Genomic DNA, 20,333 nt, shown 5'->3' with positions numbered 1-20,333 from the left:
GGGTACAGCGACAAATCCTTTCAGTGTCATTTGGTTTTAAAGATATTAGGTTTGATGACTACTTATCCTTTGAATATCATTCTTTTATTTTTAGTAGCCCTCCAATACTGTGTATAACAGTTTACAGGCCACCCGAACGATTCACAGTCTTTATGTCCAATTTTTCAGAATTACTCCCAGTTATCCACTCCAATTACAACTAAATTATTATCTTAGGTGATTTTAATCTGCATGTGGACAATCAATCAGACTCTTTTGCTTCAGAATTTTTAAATCTGCTTAATTGTATACATTTTATTCAACACCTTACTCAGCCTACTCATAACAGAGGCCACATTTTAGATCTTGTAATAACTCACGGCCTGTCTGCTAATATCTCTTCAGTTGTGGATGTAGGCTTGTTTGATCACTTTTGTGTCTTTTTTTGGTTTAATACAACAGGATATCCCAGAACGAACTGTCAGGAAACGCAATCTTACCAGTGAAGTGGCTGCAAATTGTATTCATCTTTTATGTGACACTCCTGCTGATATTCTACCCTCCTCTTGTGATTTTATTGTAGATAATTTTAATAGTAAACTAAGATCAACCCTTGACATAGTAGCTCCATTAAAACTGAAAAAATCTACGGCTAACCCTACATTGATAGTCAATTATCAAATTGTCAGCAGTTGACTAATTACAATAAGGCAATTAAAAATGCAAGGCAAACTTACTTCTCAAAATGTATTACTGGCAACCGGAACAATCCCAAAATCTTTTTCCCAACTATTGATGGTTTAACTAATCCTGTTTTTATGAAGTCCAGCTGTATGTGAAGAATTTGCAGCCCACTTCAGAAGAAAAATAGATCAAATTTATCTCAATGTCAGCATATAAATTTTAACACCCCAGAATCCTTCTCTACACATGAGAAATTTGTCCTGGTTGATGCTGAGATGCTTGGTAAAGTTATCTCCCAACTAAAACCGGCAAATTGCTTTTTAGATCCCATTCCCACATCCTTTTTAAAACACTTTTTTGCTTTTTTTTAATGAAGATTTACTTAACATTGTAAATTATTCTCTTCAGATGTGTGTCTTCCCTAATGCTTTTAAGACTGCTATAGTTAAACCCCTTCTGAAGGAAGACTATTTAGATGCCACAATCCTTAATAATTACAGACCAGTATCCAATCTACCATTTTTAAGAAACATTTTAGAGAAGCTTGTTTTTAATCAGTTAAATGATTTTATGAACTCTTATAATTTGTTTGGAAAAATATCAATCTGGTTTTCGGACCAATCATAGTACAGAGACAGCATTAGTCAAGGTTGTAAACAACCTCAGGTCCAATATGGATATGAAAAAACCCTCAGTTTTAGTACTACTAGACTTGAGCGCAGCCTTTGATACAGTAGACCACTCAATTCTTCTTGACAGATTACACAGATTGACTGGCATCTCGGGTACAGTTTTTAATCGGTTCAAATCTTATTTTACCGATAGAGGATTTCTTGTAAGAATGGATGAATGTTCATCTAAAATCTATAAAATGAATTGTGGGGTTCCTCAAGGTTCAATTTTAGGTCCTACACTTTTTAACCTTTATATGTTGCCACTTGGAAAAGTCATCAGGAAGCACAACATTAATTTCCATAGTTATGCTGATGATACACAGCTTTACATTGCTGTGTCTCCTGATGACCCAGGGCCAATCGATGGTCTTTTTAACTGTATTCTAGATATCAAATCATGGATAGCTGAACATTTTCTACAGCTCAATCAGGACAAAACTGAAGTCTTGGTTATTGGTACTAAAGCGCAGAGAGAGAACCTCAATGAGAAACTGCAAGCACTGGCTTTAAATCCATGTCAACAAGTGAAAAACCTGGGAGTCATCTTTGACTCAGATCTCAGTTTTGAGCCTCACATTAGAAACATAACTAAGAATGCATTTTATCATCTGAAGAATATTGGCAGAGTGCAACCGTTTCTCTCTCTAGCCAATACAGAGACACTACTGCATGCTTTTATTACCTGCAGGACTGACTACTGTAATGCTCTGCTGGTCTCCCCAAGAAGAATATATAAACTTCAACTGCTTCAAAATTCAGCTATACGTGTGTTGACGAAGACCAGAAAGAGAGCACATATTACACCAATTTTAAAATGTCTGATTGATTTTAAGATCCTTTTATTGGTTTATAAAACTCTTAAAGGGCTTGGTCCCACCTATTTATCAGATTTGCTACTATTAGAACCCACAGGTCTTCAGGTAGTGGCCTTTTAATGATACCCAAAGTCAGGACAAAAACCCACGGTGAGGCATCCTTTTATTATTATGGCCCACGTCTGTGGAACAGCAGAGAATGTTGATATTTTTAAAACCAAACTTAAGACCTTCCTTTTTAGTCTGGCTTTTAATAGATTTTTACCTCCCAGTTCCTTACTCCCTGTTTTTATTGAGTCTCTTTATTAGAAAAATGTTTTTATAATATAGTTTAATGCTTTGTGTGTCGATGGTGGGGTGGGGAATTGGTACTTTAATGTGTAAAGCACTTTGTGTTACATACTGTTTGTATGAAAAGTGCTATACAAATATCCCAATATCATAAAAAAGTGTACATGTTGTCCCTTACAATGCCTTATTGGGAAAATAGACTACAGCTAGTGCATTACAATTCTGGCAGTATACTGCACACAATCAGATTTGAATAGAAGAATACAGTTTATGAAATTCTGAATTTATTTTCACTAAAAAACAAAATTTTGCAATTCTATATATTTCATCCATACAGAAAAAGCCATTTTGGTTATTATATTATTGTGCCAATCTGTTTGAGTTACATAATATTTGCCCTCTATTTAAATAAGAAGTCAGCGAAAGGACTTCAGTAGAGAAAGTGACATTTCGGAAAGGAGAATTACGGGGGCGGGGGGGCACACTTAATGAGGGAGAGACTTTCTGCCCTCCCAAGAGGATATGACCTTACCTCCTTCCCTACAATGGGTCCTTCAAATTTATTAGGCCCCTGTTGATATGTGGGCTGTAGAGACACAACGTCTGGCCAACCAGACTGCATTCCCTCATTAACTACACAGGACATTTAGGATGCATAAAAACCAAAAGGTTCATTCAAGTCAAAGTAAGGAATTAACAAGCGGTTTTCTTTGGGGAATTCATTGTGATGGAAATTTAGTTGAGATTAAGGAGCATGCTATCAGATCAACCTAAAATGCATAACACAAATTTGCAATAAACTAATATTTCATAATCACATTGCAGTAATTGTGAGATCTTTCCCACTCATTATCTCTATACACATAAAAAAAAAAAAAATTGAACCAAACCAACCAGCTTCAAGATGCATGACAACATTCAGCATTTGAACTGTTTTTTTTTTTTTTAAAAAAAGAAAAGAAAAAAGAAGTTTGATATTAAGACGATGTACTTTAATTAACTACTTATCCCACAAAGCATTGAGACATAATCATATCAGCAATACAAGTCAATATATGTTGTTGCTGTGCATCACTGACAGTAAGTATAAAATACAATATATTTCAGTTTTTTTGCAAAATATTAATGTTCTACACAAGGTGTTTTAGGGAGATTGGCTTATGTCATTCGCAGTGTTTTATGGGAATGGGCGGTCACTGTTGAGCTCTTTTGCAGCAATTCCTGCTTCCTTGCTAACAGCACCTTGTCTGATTGGTGGATCTTGCTTAAGGTTTGTGGGTAGGGTAGTACCTCAACAGGAATTTGGCTGTTTAACTTTTTTTTTCATTAAGTAGAATAAGTGGCTTCTACAGAAGCATACACAATCGCTTAACCTCTGAGCTCATGGTAAATCTACCTTAAAAGATGTTATGCTAAAAATGGGTTTCTCTATGTAGAAAAATAATGGGATTTTTACTTTTAGAGGCCAACTGTTGCACTCTGTATGCTTCCGATTGTTGAATTCTTACTTAGACCACTCCAATACAGTCTTGATTTACACCTCGATTTAACTTTCAGAATAATTCATCCTCTGAATATTGTATGTCTGATAAGTTATCAAGGAACACAATTAAATACTGGAGTGCTTAGATTTTTTACTAATAGCTAATGAAAGGCATTAAATGTTCAGTTGTACAACTCTTTTCTTAGACTGAATGATAATAACTAGTGTAATGAATATACTAAAAACTGCCCTTAATTCAACTTACCCCACACGGCCTAAATAAAAAAGTGTTGTCTTTGAAATTGTTGTTCATTACATCTAAAGGAGATTTATTTCCTGTGGCCATTACAACTTCAAACCCTACCATTTCAGTCCTCTGAGAGCCACAATTAAATAAGACATAAGCAGTCATCGTCTTTGTCACTGGAGTTCCTGACCGTAATTTTAATGACTTCGCAATTAGCTTGTCCATCTGCTCTGTTTGTGCCTTAAGTGAATGCAAGATCTAGTATTTTTTAATCCATTCATAGACTGATTAGCCTGTTTGCTTGCCAGTAATTGAGACCATTAATGCATACTCTATAAAATTTATGCATTGCTCTGGTTGTGAGATCCAGTGACCAAGCAGGCTATGACAAATGTCAAAAGCCACAGGACAGTATGTTGATTATTGGCATAAGTGGTGAAAAATGTAGTAATGAGAGCATTGTGGTTTCTCCCAGAAATTCCAAAACAGCATGACCAACCATTATTATGCAGTTTTATTAATCGACTATTCGTCCAGATAAGTAGTTGAGTAGCAGATGGGTCAGTGTTTAGCAACCTTATGTAAATGACAAACCGTACTTCATGAGGCCTTAGTGGTCGAATGCACTGAGTAGAGCTAATTAACTAGCCAATCAATCTGTGTAACCCTACCCATCAGTTATGCAAAGGGTCAAAGAAAGGTTTCATAACAGCACCAGTAAAAGAGAAATAGCAGGAGCTATTACTTTAAACTGGCCCCTATGTACATTTCAGAGGTAAATTGAAATGGATTAAAATTCAGCAAGGGTCAGAAGAAAACTGCTTAATGAAAAGACAATCCAATCAACCAATCATTGAGCACTGATTTTAGGGTATGGGTAGGGTTATGGCTAAAATTGCTTGAAAGGAATGCTGTTTCAGAAACAAAAAGGAATGTTGATCCAGGAAAAGGTCATACTTGTCTAAATCACACTAAGCATTTAAAATCATATCAGGTCGATTTCAGATTGAGCTACACCTTTAAAGGATTAGTTCACCCAAAAATGATAATTCTCTCTTGAATTACTCACCTTTAAGCCATCCCAGATGTGTATGTCTTTCCTTCGTCAGCAGATTTTTATAAGCACATTTCAGCTCTGTATGTCCATTTAATGTAAGTGAATGAGTGCCGTGACGCTGCTGGCGGTTTGAAGGTCCAAAGGGCATACTTAGGCAGCATAAATGTAATCCACACGACTCCATTCAATCAATGAATGTCTTCTAAAGCAAATCGATAGGTTTGTGTAAAAAATAAATCGATAATTAAAACTTAATTAACTTTTAAAAAATGCTTCCTGCTAACAGTCGTCCCATCACGGAGCTGTCGCGTGACGTAAGCGCAATGGTGCATTCACCTGTGAAGTCGGAAGCACATGCTTTGTATACAACAGAGGAACGAATGTCACATGAGAGTTAGGTTATTTCAAACAGTAATACAGCGGTGGGCAGAAGCAATGATTTAAAGTTAAAATGTTTTAATTATCAATTTGTTTTTTACACAAACTTATCGATATGCTTCAGAAGACATTAATTGATCAAATGGAGTCATGTGGATTACTTTCATGCTGCCTAAATATGCCTTTTGGACCATCAAACAGCCAGCAGCCTCATGGCACCCATTCACTTTCACTGCATGGACAAACAGAGCTGAAACGTTCTTATAAAAATCTTCATTTCAGTTCTGCTGAAGAAGTAAAACATACACATCTGGGATGGCTTAAAGGTGATTAAATGATGAGATAATTATCATTTTGGGTGAACTAATCCTTTAACTATCAAACAACATTTCATCTACATTAGAACTGTGGTTGTCTACTGGTTTTGCTTCAGGGCCCAGATTTTACATTGGGCATCAAGTGGCGAACCAACAAAGTACCACATTTTTATAGTTCAGTACTAACACCCAGTGAACTGCATAGGATGTACTATCTTTGATGTCAACAACAAAAGATATAAGCATTTTGTCCCTTTTGATATCCTAAATATGCACAATTATATGGTTAGATGCATTTCATTATTTGTATGTAACATTGTTTTTTCCCTGCTGTCCGTGATCCTATCAGAACAGACATACGACCCATTTTTCGGTGGTGAGCCATCGGTTGAGAACCACTGAATTAGAAAACATTCTACTCATCAGAGTTGTAGCCTCGTGGGCAGTAGCATCACTGGCGACCCAAGTTCAAGTACCGGCTTGAGTACCTTTCCCGATCCTGATCCCTCTCTTCTCCTTGTCATTTCCTGTCACTCTCTTTCCACTAATAAAGGCGAAAAATGCCCAAAAAAATATTACTAAAAAAAGAAACATTTTACTTACATGTAGCGGAGGTGGGGGTTCTGTGCAAATGCACGTGCCTGAACTGTCCGTAAATTGCAGTTCATTATCGTCCTGCAAAAAGACAAAGAGGCCTTTTAGAAAATGCACATTTTAAGTGAATGATAGGTGACATTTGTCTCACAACAAATGACTAGCATCAATCCAGCAATGATATGTGCATATGAACTTCCCAAGGACCACCAAACAATTTATTTCAGCCTCCACACAGAGCTGTTCATCCAGAAATTTTGACTGAGGGCCCTGTTGTTGATCATTTGCACCTGGTATTGCTTGTAGATCATTTAAAGCTGAGAAAGACAACAGTTCATTTAAGCCTAGCAGGTTGATACACCATTTATGATGATAAACTGCAGAAGCAATCTAAGTTCACCATCTTTCCCATCTCTTCAGAGAGCGTAATTAGAATAATGGTATCATCAGGGTCCCCAATTTCACAGTCCTGAGCCGCCACAGCAACTGGAATGAATTGTGCATCCTAAAGACTCCATTCACAGCCGCCGTGGTATTAATTGTTAATGACAGCATCCTTTTCATTACATGAATTTAATGCAAAAAGTGATTACAATCCAATACCCTTATCCAACGAACAGTAATCAGCACATAATTAGTTTTATTATGATGATGGCTCTATTGTAAACTATTTCTCAGAATACAATTATCTGTCACTGTAAAGAGAAAGAGATAAGGAGGATGGCATTTTTTTGCCATTTTTCCTCTCAACCATTCAGCTCTTACTGTAAAAGCTTGCAAACAAATGCAAGGGGCCTTATTACGAAACTCTCATTACAGTCCTTAATGCAACATACATGAACTTGTGGCAATGGGATTACGAGTGAAGGCAGAAATATCATGTACGTATGTGCTGTTGCAATGGTGTTTCTGACTGTATTGAACTCTGTACTAGCAGGTTGTTTCTTACCATTCTTATCTTGTTTGAACTAGAAAAAATTCTTCAAGACAAACTTTTAAAAAGATTAAAAATCCTTGAAGTTTGAAGATTGTATAGACCTCATGTAATTTGAATGCTTTAAGATAGTATATACAGCGATAAGTGTTGGGATATAAAGATAGATCAGTGGTTCCAGAACTTTTTTAAACTACAGCACCACTTTGTAGTGTTTTCCCCATGGCACTCCAACCACTGAAAAATAAATATATAAACAAATGTGCTATTGAAAACATTCAAGACATTAATATGAATAAAGTTTTATATTAATATAAAAAAAAAAACAAAAAAAACAATGTAGCCTACTTTTAAGTAAATATTGCTTCAAGCGTTAAATGTAATTATTCAAGAGCCAGTAATCAAATGAGTAAATAGTGCTTTAGGTTTTTCAAAAAAATCCTAACATAAAAACGTTAAAAAAAGTAATCTAATGCAAAAAAGAAATAATAATTATTATTTTTATTATTGACAGTCTTTACTGTGTGATTATAAGATAAACAGAAATACTGATTCAATGCTGTCACAATCTGTCTCCCTCATGGTTTCCTAAGGACTCTTATTTTGAAGTTTTCCCCTGGACTACATTTCCCAGAATTCACTGCCCTCATCACTTCCATCTATTTCCAATCCTCCTCACCTGTCTTCCATTCCATCATCTGCCCTTATTTGTATAAATACCCTCCTGTTTGTACATTCCTTTGTCAGTCCTTGAAGTGTTATGTTGTGTTGTTATTTGTGATGTTTAGCTTTATAGTTTGTTCCACTCCAGCATTTGTTCCACTCCTGCATATATTATTAAAAGATTGAAAGTATCCACTCCTGCATCTCCTCTCTTCCTCTCCAAGTACCCAACATTACAGAAGGACTGACCAAACAAGATGGAAATACCCGCTGGCGTCAGGCTCCTCCTTCTTGAGCAAGGGGACCGTCCAATTGAGGATCATGTCCGTGAGTTTTTACAACTGGCGAATTTAGTGCACTTTAATGACCACTTTCTGGTGGTTTTCTTCAGGACTGGTCTTAATAGTGCACTAAAGGAGCTAATGCCTCCAGCGGATCCTCACTGGACGCTGCTCGAGTTCGTGGATGTGGTTCTACAAGTTAGCGGCTCACATTTCACTGTGGGTGTGGTGGATGAGGACTTTGAATCTCCTCCCAGAGTGGACGCTTCCAAGCCTTCCACGGCTCCTCCCTCGACGCCTGCTACAGTTAACGAGCCAGCACCCACGCCTGCCACGGTTAATGAGCCAGCGCCCACGCCTGCCACAGTTAACGAGCCAGCACCCATGCCTGCCACAGTTAATGAGCCAGCAACCGTGCCTGTAGCCCCGACCGTCCCAGCGCCCGTGCCTGTAGCCCCGACCGTGCCAGCGCCCGTGCCTGTAGCCCCGACCGTCCCAACGCCCGTGCCTGTAGCCCCGACCGTCCCAGCACCCTTGCCTGTAGCCCCGACCGTCCCAGCACCCGTGCCTGTAGCCCCGACCGTCCCAGCGCCCGTGCCAGTAGCACCGACCGTCCCAGTGCCAGTAGCCCCGACCATCCCAGAGCCGGTGCCAGTAGCCCCGACCTTCCCACAGCCAGTGCCAGTAGCCCCGACCTTCCCAGAGCCAGTGCCAGTAGCCCCATCTGTCCCAGAGCCAGCTCTTGTGGAGCTAATAGACCTGGACTTGATTCCCACCCTGACTACCCTTCTTCCTCCGTTAGTTCCAGCCAGCATAACGGACACCCTGGTTCCATCCAGTGCCCTGGCCCTTCCTCCTCCGCTGGCTCCATTTAGAAAATGTCCTCCTCCTGGTCAGCCGGTTCCTCCCACATCACCGGCTCGAGCTTCGCCCCCTGTGAAACCATGGTCAAGGGGAACCTCAAACCCTCCAACTCCGCCTAGACCCTCTGAGCCCTGGACTCCACCTTGGTCCCTCATCACTTCCATCTGTTTCCAATCCCCACCTGTCTTCCATTCCATCATCTGCCCATATTTGTATAAATACCCTCCTGTTTTGTACATTCCTTTGTCAGTTCTTGAAGTATTACTTTGTGTTGTTATTTGTGATGTTTAGCGTTATAGTTTGTTCCACTCCTGCGTATATTATTAAAAGACTGAAAGTATCCACTCCTGCATCTCCTCTCTTCCTCTCCAAGTACCCAACATTATAAATGCAGTCAGAGTGAAAAACAGACTTGTCATTGAAATGTATTGGGCTTCAAGCTACTTAAGTTATTCAGCCAAGGACAGTTTGTGCTTTTCACTTTTTCTTGTCAACATTGTTTTTCTTGTCAACGTTGTTATTTGATTAATATTTAGGTCTATTAGGTTGCATTTACACATCGAACTCATCTGATATTTTGAGATAAGCTTTTTGCCCTGTCTGCTTACACTCATGTAATACATTAACTACGGATGCGCCGATCGATATGCCACTAACCGGTATCGGCCAATATTCACATCTTATGACTCGACTGGTGATCGGTAATTTGGCCGATCGCATAAACCGATCGCTCATGTAGCAAAAGACGCGTGGCTCCTTTAAGACTTGAGCAGCACTGTCATGGCATCGTAAAGTGTAGGGAATACTGGCATAGTGTTGTAAGACAACAAACTTGATTCGATGCAGTGGGAGAGGTATGGCGAATATGAAAAGTTTGTGTATTGTACTGTTAATGTGGCATTTCATTCACAACAAGGCAAAGGGAAAACAGCACGAGCTGTGAAATGGTCCTTATTATCGTTCATGGCGGCAGCTTCTCAGTCTCCGCCGGGCATAGGCATCTCAATAATAATGTGAGTTACAAGATGTGGTGCAATTCAAACATCTTTATTAAATATCTCCCAATTAAATGGTATTAACAATAGTAGCACCTGTAGAGTCCAGAAACATGCGCTCTTTCTCCGCTTTCGTTTCATCTCTTTCCCTCATGAGAGAGCGCTTGTTTCCCTCATTAAATTTCAAGCAGCAACAAGTGAAAAATTGACTATTAATACAATCATCCAACTAAATGAAAAGGCACAAATTGAATTTATAAATATTATAATTCTTTATAAAATATTAAGATACCACAATGTAATGTATTAAATATAATGCAAAAATAAAATAACAATATTAAATAATGACAAAGAATTAATAACCAAAAATGTCACATTAAGTTGAATTGCACCTATGGGTTATCAGTTTGTCTTCAGTTTGACACTAAGCTTAATTTTTTATAGGGATATCTATCTTTATATAGAGACTATTTTGTTACCCTATACTTGATTTAAAGCTTTTTTAATAAGACTTTTAAACTTTAAAAAAAAAAAATTGTCAGCAAAAACTAGGCAAAGTGATATTACTGGGAAGAGGAAAATTCAATTAATAGTGGCAGTGTGCAGAAAGCTTACATATTGCCAGTTATGACAGGAATCCTGATAAAAGGTGAAATGATCTGTATCGGAATCAGAATCGGTATCGGACGATCATGTGACAGGAAGATAGGTGATCGGTATCGGCTGAAAAAATCCCGATCGGAGCATCCCTAATATTAACGGCTGTGTTTACTTTAATATCACATCTAGAGGGGCAATTTGACCAAGAAGCACATTTGATTGTTCACACGTTCAGTTGCATTCACAACGAGACACAATTTTGTAATACCAAATTTACTTTAAACATCGTTGGGTATTAAAATATTGAACTGAGCACAGATTCCGTAGCGGCACCCAGTTTGGGATTCACTGAGGTAAATAGTCTAGCTAGATAGATAGAAGCCCCAGGGGTAAAAAAAATAAAAAATAAAAATCCTAACTCAAGTTGTACAATAACAGTATGTTGGCATTGTCAAGCCAACATAATTATCATCGTCCATAACTATCAGCCTACCCATTAACTCAAGTGGGCTAAGATGTTCTATGATTCAACTACACTATTCCACACCAAACCTCCACAGAGAGGACTTGCAGTCATGCTTTTGCTAATGTAACACTTCTAGACACATTCTTTATGCCTAAAAAAGCAAAAGGAGATGTAAAGAGCAGAGATCAACACATGCAGAGGCTGCTGACCTTTAGTGGAACCTTTAAAGGTAGCTAGAACCGTTCACAAGCGTGGCAAAAGTGAATAAAATGTTAATTTGAAAAATGCTAATCTGAGACTGGGGATATTCCACTTAGCTTCTTTGTTGAGAGATCAAGCAGAGTATGGGGCAAACTCTTTCTTGAGGGTGTGAGGAATAGTGGATAGGGAGGGGTTTTACAGAGGTGAAGGAAAGCTCATAAGTGGGAGTGATGAAACACTGTGGGAGGTCTGGATCCGCAGCAGATGGTCAAGTCTTCACCAGTTTTTTTTTTCATTTATATATATATATACATATATATATATATATATATATCTATATATTCATACATATACAATATACAGCTCTGGAAAAAATTAAGAGACCACTGCAAAATTATCAGTTTCCCTGGATTTACCATTTATAGGTATGTGCTTGAGTAAAATGAACATATTTACTTTATTCTATAAAGTACCAGAGGTGGGTAGAGTAGCCAAAAACTGTACTCAAGTAAAAGTACAAAACTTCAAAAAAATTATTACTCAACTAGAAGTAAAAGTACTAACATAAATGATTACTTGAGTAAGTGTAAGAAAGTATCCAATTAAAAGAGTACTCAAGTAGTGAGTAACTCGTTACTTTCACAAATTACATAATAGACGTTTACTCCCCTATATTCCATTACATAATACACATTTAACACGTACTACAGAACTATTATTATTATTAATGGAAATTCTGTCATCATTGACCATCATGTTGTTCCAAACCCATATACTTTCTTCCATGCAACACTAAGTACATATTAGACAGAATGTTCACCAGCTCTGAGGATTGGTTTTTCCAGCAGGACGATGCTCCATGCCACACAGCCAGGTCAATCAAGGTGTGGGTGGAGGACCACCGGATCAAGACCATGTCATGGCCAGCCCAATCTCCAGACCTGAACCCCATTGAAAACCTCTGGAATATGATCAAGAGGAAGATGGATGGCCACAAGCCATCAAAAAAAGCCGAGCTGCTTGAATTTTTGTGCCAAATAGTAGCATAAAGTCACCCAACAGCAATATGAAAGACTGGTAGAGAGCATGCCAAGAAGCATGAAACTGTGATTGAAAATCAGGGTTATTCCACCAAATATTGATTTCTGAACTCTTCCTAAGTTAAAACATTAGTTTTGTGTTGTTTAAAAATGAATATGAACTTGTTTTCTTTGCATTATTTGAGGTCTGAAAACACTACATCTTTTTTGACCAGTTGTCATTTTCTGCAAAGAAATGCTATAAATGGCAATATTTTTATTTGGAATTTGGGAGAAATGTTGTCAGTACTTTACAGAATAAAACAAAAATGTTTATTTTACTCAAACACATACCTATAATCAAATCAAATCAAATCACTTTTATTGTCACACAACCATATACACAAGTGCAATAGTGTGTGAAATTCTTGGGTGCAGTTCTGAGCAACATAGTTTTACAATAAACATCAGATTTACAACACAATTTAAAATCTAAAATACACATAATTACAACACAATATACAAATATTAACATACAATGTACAGTATACAATACACACAATATAGAATACACATTATACAATAAAAAAGTATATATAGTATATATAGAATGTACAGTAGGTTGTATTGTACTGTATTGACATTCAGGCTGTCGGTTGACAGTAAGTTGTTAAGAGAGAATATAATATAATAATAATATAATTTATGACAGTCCGGTGTGAGATATAAGAGTAAGAGTAATAAAGTGCAGTGCTGATGTATTTTGATCGTGGGAGATCAAGAGCTCAAAAGTCTGATTGCTTGGGGGAAGAAACCGTCATGAAGTCAGCTGGTGCGGGTCCTGATGCTGCGATACCGCCTGCCTGATGGTAGCAGTGAGAGCAGCCCATGGCTCGGGTGGCTGGAGTCTCTGATGATCCTCCGAGCTTTTTTCACACACCGCCTGGTATATATGTCCTGGAGGGAGGGAAGCTCACCTCCGATGATGTGTCTGGCAGTTCGCACCACCCTTTGCAGTGTTTTGCGGTTGTGGCCGGTGCTATTGCCGTACCAGGCGGAGATGCAGCCAGTCAGGATGCTCTCTACAGTGCAGGTGTAGAACCGTGTGAGGATGTGGCGGTTCATTCCAAACTTCCTCAGCCATCTCAGGAAGAAGAGGCGCTGATGAGCCTTCTTCACAACGGCTTCAGTGTGGATGGACCATGTTAGTTCCTCAGTGATGTGGACACCCAGGAACTGATGGTTGATGGTGATGGGACTGTGTTCTCTATCTCTTCTCCTGAAGTCCACCACAAGTTCCTTTGTCTTACTGACATTGAGGGAGAGGTTGTGCTCCTGACACCAGTGTGTCAGAGTGTGCACCTCCTCTCTGTAGGCTGTTTCATCATTGTCAGTGATCAGACCTACCACCGTCATATCATCAGCAAACTTAATGATGGCATTGGAGCTGTGTGTTGCCACACAGTCATGTGTGTACAGGGAATACAGGAGTGGGCTGAGAACACAGCCCTGCGGGGCTCCAGTGTTGAGGGTCAGTGATGAGGAGATGTTGCTGCCTATTCTAACCACCCGGCATCTGCTTGACAGGAAGTCCAGGATCCAGCTGCACAGCGAGCTGTTTAAGCCCAGACCCCGGAGTTTCTCATCTAGCTTGGAGGGCACTATGGTGTTGAATGCTGAGCTGTAGTCTACAAACAACATTCTCACATTAGTGTTCTTTTTTTCCAGGTGGGAGAGAGCAGTGTGTATTGTAGATGCAATGGCATTATCAGTAGAGTGGTTGTTGTGGTAAGCAAACTGCAATGGGTCTAGTGAGGGAGGCAGCACAGAGCAGATGTAATCTCTGATTAGTCTCTCAAAGCATTTGCTGATGATGGGGGTCAGAGCAACAGGACACCAGTCATTTAAGCAAGTTATTTTGGATTGCTTTGGAACAGGCACAATGGTGGATGTTTTAAAGCATGTGGGGACTACAAACAAAGAGAGGGAAAGGTTGAAAATGTCCGTAAAAACACCAGCCAGTTGGTTCGCGCATGCTCTGATGACATGGCCCGGAATGCCGTCTGGACCTGCAGCTTTGCGGATATTCACCCATCGGAAGGATCGGGTTACATTCGCTACAGAGACGGAGAGTGAACTAACCTCTGTAGCTTCGGCCACGAGAGCTCTCTCCGTGAGGGCGGTGTTATTTCCCTCAAAACAAGCATAAAATGTATTTAGCTCATCAGGGAGAGAGGCAGCAGTGTTCACAGCAGAGTTTTTATTCCCTTTAATGTCTGTGATGATGTTAATTCCCTGCCACATGCTTCTAGAGTTGGTGGTGTTAAACTGTCCTTCAATCTTGTTCCTGTACTGACGTTTTGCTGATCTGATTTTCTGAGGGCATAACTGGCTTGTTTATGCTCCTCCGCATTCCCAGAATTAAAAGTGGAGGTCCGCGCATCAAGTGCCACGCGAACATCGCTATTAATCCAAGGTTTCTGGTTCGGATAGATCCGTATTGTTCTGGTTGGAACGACGTCCTCTACGCACTTTCTGATGAAACACGTTACGCTATCAGCGTAAAGCTCGATGTCGTCATCAGAGGCGGACCGGAACATCTCCCAGTCCGCGTGATCAAAACAATATGTAACATTTTTACATATAAATAGTAAATCCAGAGAAACTGATAATTTTGCAGTGGTCTCTTAATTTTTTTCAGAGCTATATATATATATATATATATATATATATATATATATATATATATATATATATATTAATTTAGAGTTTATGACCTTACACTATTCAACCTATTATATTTATGACCACTAGTCCCATTGCTTGAATTAGAAGCTTCAACCAATCAGGACCTTATTCACAGTAGGGCCATCTTTAATTTTTGACGGGAATGACGAGGCTGTAAAGGAATACACTCGATAGACTTACAGTCTCTTCAGTGGGTTGTACTCTTGTTTATAGTGTTTTGGAATCATTCAACTGACAAAATATTGAAGAAACAAATTTAATTGGCAAAAAACTCCAGAAAACATGAATTTTGGAAAATTTGATGTGATCTAAATACAGTATATTGGGATTCTGTAAGTATTGCGATTTTATATATTTATATATTTTATTTAATTCATGCTTGATTACACTTCCTATAGCGCCATATAGCACTGTGCACATGCGTCAAGCGCTAGGAAGTGTAATCAAGCTTGAAATCATGATCATGCCTAGAGACTGCAATGTCAAGATGTACAGAGAAAAAGGAGTTGTCTTTTGGTCTGTTCTCAACCAAAGCCAAATGGATCGCTTCAGAAGGCATTGATTAAACCGCTGGAGTCTTATGGATAACTTTTATGCTGACTTTATCTCCTTTTTGGATCTACAAAAGTCTGGCCACCATTCACTTGTTTTGTATGGACCTACAGAGCTGAAATATTCTTCTAAAACTCTTTGTTTGTATTCAGCAAAAGAAAGAAAGTCATACACATCTGGGATGGCATAAGGGTGAGTAAATGATGAGAGCATTTTCCTTTTGGGGTGAACTATCCCTTTAAATTGCATTCACACCTTGCATTCTAATGCATCTCCAGTGTGATCAGATAGAGATCCGATTGCACTTATCCACACAAAATGGAAAACGACACGTTACATCAGAGGTAATTTTTTCTGATAAATTATTTACTGAATTTTAAAAACATAATTCAAATAATTCAAAATGTTCATTAATGTAGAGCAACCTCATTACATAAATAATTATGTTCATAGCTGTATGTGAACAATGAAAATGTATTTGCATGTTTACGGTGAATGTGGTCAGAATCCATCCCCGAACACCGGCGGTTATGGTTTCAGTGATCCGATCACAATGCGTCTTGGATGCTTTTGTTGGCTTTTAATGTGGTCATGTGCTATCCAACTGTGATATGATATCGCATATTAATGCCAGGTGTACAAGGGGCCCATTCACATTATTTACAAAAGAGTTTTCCTAAAGCTCTGTTTAATGCAGATTTTTTTTTTTTTACTTCCCTGCTAAAAAGACCAGTTTAACCAGGATGCAATTCCCATGTTAGTCTAGGCTGGTTCTGCTAATTAGTGCTGGCTTGGTGCTGGTATAGCTGGTGGACCAGCATAGCCATGCTTTTCACCAGCAAACTTAGCTGGTGAAGCTGGTTGACCAGCATTGTCTTTCTGATGAAGCTGGTTAAGCTAGTTTAAATCCTGGTCGAGACACAAGCTCACCAGCATCCCATGCTGGGAGACCAGCACCTGAAACACAACATAAGCTGATGACCAGCAATGCTGGTCTTTTCAGCAGGGTTTACTCTTACATTTGTTTACATGTGCATCTTGACCTTTCCAATATGGCGGATATGCTAATGTATTGTTGTCATTAGCAACAGTTGCTCATGAGGCATTTGGCATGAGCAAGGTCTACAGTCACTTTGTGCAATCTGCTAATGGACATATGATCAGTAAGGATCAAGTTTTAGAATACTCACAGTCTCTGGAGTCCTGTGTACAGTTCCATGTCAACATCCTTAAGAATCTGCAATCCTGTCCAATTCTCTATGTGTCTACAAAAGAAACACAGAGATAAATTAAAAACGACACCATAACCACCAATTTATTCAACCAGCGGATATGTGTTTCTCCGCTTGCATGGCCCAATGATGTCTGTTGTAGGGACCCAATGGAAGGTCCCTGGGGTTTTGAAAAATGTATCATACTGTAGTTCAACAAGTGCTTGTGAGATATTCCTCTAAAAGGCATTTCTATGTTGGCAAGCAAATGGCCTAAGAGTGTGATTACTTGCAAACCACAGTGTAAATAATTATCAAAACTTGTTACTGCCTAGACTATAAGGTCAAATGCATAGAACATGTGGGAAAAAAATATAATTACTATGTAGAACAACCAGGGAGATAAGTAAACATATATAGTGTCAGTGAAACATCATTATCAGTTTCACAAAACTTTCCACTTGAAATCACGATAACATTTAAATTCAGCTTTTGTCAGGGCCTGCAGCACTGCCTTTATTTCCTATTCTACAGACTTCTTCTATCTACCAGCAATAACAAACACAATCTGGACAGGAGTGAGAGATGTTCCAAGCTGGAGAAATCACAGACATACCACTAACAGAACAGCACCACACACCCAAGCAAAAAAGTATGGGTATGGACTGTGAGTGGGGGGGCCAGGCTTCTGTCAGGGGGGGCCACTGGTGCCCCCATTTTTGGACCCTCTTTCATTTCACAACTGTGATCAAATATAGCAGGAAGCTTTTCTTTTGACATTGACAGTACTTTGGGCAAAATAAATGTAAGACTAAGAAAAAAAATATACTGTAAAGGTGAAGCATTTAATTATTTTAATGTTAACCCTAGAATGCATATGCAACTTTACCCCCTATAAAAGTTGAGAGGGAGAGGACGCTGGTGCACTGTGGCTGCCACTTCTCCATCTGTGCCTGTGTTTGCTAGGCCTGATCATCTGGGTGCTATTGCTATCGCTCTGCTTGGGCTGGAGGCTGCTCGCTATTAGGACTGGGTGTGCTGGGTCCAGTGTGCTGGGATCCAATGTAGCTACATCTGGATTTCATCTACTGACACCATGCGGATTTAATTGTTTTCTATGATCATCTATATTTTCATTTTAATTAGACTTTTTATGAAGCAGCACCTTGAACATTACGATTTTGCCATCATCAGGTACTCTCTTTCTGAACTCCTCAATCTGGATCATCATTCACCTCCTAATATTTTTGTGACAAGAACTTTACGATCACTTCAGCTTTTATGCCGGCCCAGATATTTACATAGAGGCTCCCTTTGGAAATTTCATCTCACAGGCGCTGGCATTAATGTTTTGTGATCCAGTTTCAGGCGCTCTGACAACTATATTAACTGTGGCATCTGTTCAATGAACTTATGTTACCCGTAGAATTGTGCTGACAAGTGCAGTGACACAGCGTGTCTCAAAACTATTAAACTTGCTCATCTGAATGTATGTTAAATGAACAAGAAATCGGCATTACTTTATGATACTATTGTGGATAAAAACCTTGATTTTCTCTGCCTGTGTGAAACCTGGCATCAGTCAAATGACTTTTTCAATTTAAATATGAGTGCTTCACATATACATTGAAAAGCAATGTTCTACTGGGAAAGGTGGTGGCCTTGCTGTTATTTACAGATCTGCTGTGTCTGTTACAGAAATAACAGAACCCAGTGTTTCATAATTTGAATGTCTTGGTTTTTAAATTAATGGTGCATCCCCTGTTCTTGATCTTTTAATTTACTGTCCTCCAAAACCAAATCCTGTGTTCTTCTCTGAACTCATAGGACTTCTGATACTTGTTAGTTCCATCTGTCCAGCTATGATTTTGACTGGTGATATTAACATCCATGTGGACAACCCAAACTGTAATGGCACAGTAAACTGACACAGTTAAAAGTAAAATAAATTGACTTCCCAACCCATAAATTTGGTCATACAATGGATTTGGTTTGCTCTGTTGGTGTTGACATTGACCAGCTTGAGATTATTGAAATGATGATCAGTGATCATAAGCTTCTTACTTTTAATATTGCTGCTCCTTCTTTAAGATCTTCTACATGTTATCATTTTTAGGAATGTCACCTAAATGAGAAATGAGAAACCTTTTCTCCTGCTCTGTTTCTGAGCTTCCTTTAATTAGCTCTGTTGATGATTATAACTTTGCCTTATCATATATTTTGGATGTGTTTGCCCCCAGGAGAGAGCGTGTTGTATTTTTTAGTAAATCATCTCCCTGGTACACAGCTGAGCTAAGGGCACTCAAGGTTAAAGTTAGACATCTTGAGCGGCAATATAAAAAACCGGGCCTAACTGTCCACAAGCTCATGTTCGAGCAATACCTAACAGAGTATAATGATGCTCTTAAAGCAGCGAGAAAAGCACAATATTCAAAAATAATTAATAATGGTGCTACAAATCCTAAATTTATGTTTAAGACTATCAACAAACTTCTTAAACCTACCAATTCACCTACATGTTTTTCTGTTGAACAGTGTAATGAGTTCCTTCATTTTTCCGCTGAAATTCAGAACATTATAGTTCTGTTGCATCTGCTCCCCATCTGAATCCATTGAGATTTTACCAATGAATGTACCTGTTACTGTGTTTTCTCATTTTAACACTGTTAATAATGATTTTATCTCTGAATTAGTGATGAAGATAAATTCAGCTACTTGTATTTTTGACCCTCCTCCTACTCCTGTTCTTAAGGGATGCCTGGCATCTATCTGCTCCCTCATTATGGAAATTGTAAATACTTCACTTGATACTGGGACTGTCCCATTGTCTTTTACAACTGCGGCTATCACACCGGTCCTTAAAAAGCCTTGGTGTGACATGTCTGACCGTTCAAATTATAGACCCATCTCAAATCTCCCATTTTTGGCTAAGGTTCTTGAACGTGTCGTTGCGGCACAACTTCACAGTCACCTGTCACTTAATAAATTAATTTAACCTTTTCAATCTGGGCATTGTACTGAGACTGCTCTTGTTAGAGTCATGAATGACCTCCTATTATTTTACACTGTTTGTCATACCATTCTACTTGAAAGGCTGCAGATGTGGGATGGACTTTTGGGTACTGTGCTGGATTGGTTTAGATCCTATTTTACGGATCGATCCCAGTTTGTTGTCATGGGAAACAACAAATCGGAAACAGCAAAAGTTTGTCAGGGTGTTCCTCAAGGGTCAGTCATGGGTCCCATATTGTTCAGCATTTACATGCTGCCCCTTGGTCAG

The 20,333-nt window shown here is 38.8% G+C and overlaps 1 protein-coding gene across 1 annotated transcript in view; it reads right to left on the bottom strand.

The window, feature by feature from the left end:
* LOC127413494 (NT-3 growth factor receptor-like) overlaps window positions 1–20,333 on the bottom strand; it is a 259,870-nt gene that overhangs the window by 214,322 nt on the left and 25,215 nt on the right. Inside the window, exons 2-3 of the mRNA XM_051650682.1 lie at window positions 17,033–17,107; window positions 6,529–6,600 (exon numbers count right to left, since the gene is read on the bottom strand). Coding sequence (XP_051506642.1) covers window positions 6,529–6,600; window positions 17,033–17,107 — 147 coding nt within the window. The remainder of the gene's footprint in view (window positions 1–6,528; window positions 6,601–17,032; window positions 17,108–20,333) is intronic.

The sequence above is a fragment of the Myxocyprinus asiaticus genome, chromosome 2 (genome assembly GCF_019703515.2).
Source record: "Myxocyprinus asiaticus isolate MX2 ecotype Aquarium Trade chromosome 2, UBuf_Myxa_2, whole genome shotgun sequence".
Taxonomy (NCBI): domain Eukaryota; kingdom Metazoa; phylum Chordata; class Actinopteri; order Cypriniformes; family Catostomidae; genus Myxocyprinus; species Myxocyprinus asiaticus.
The sequence above is the reverse complement of the archived record's forward strand: the minus strand, read 5'-3'. Positions and strand labels throughout refer to the sequence as shown.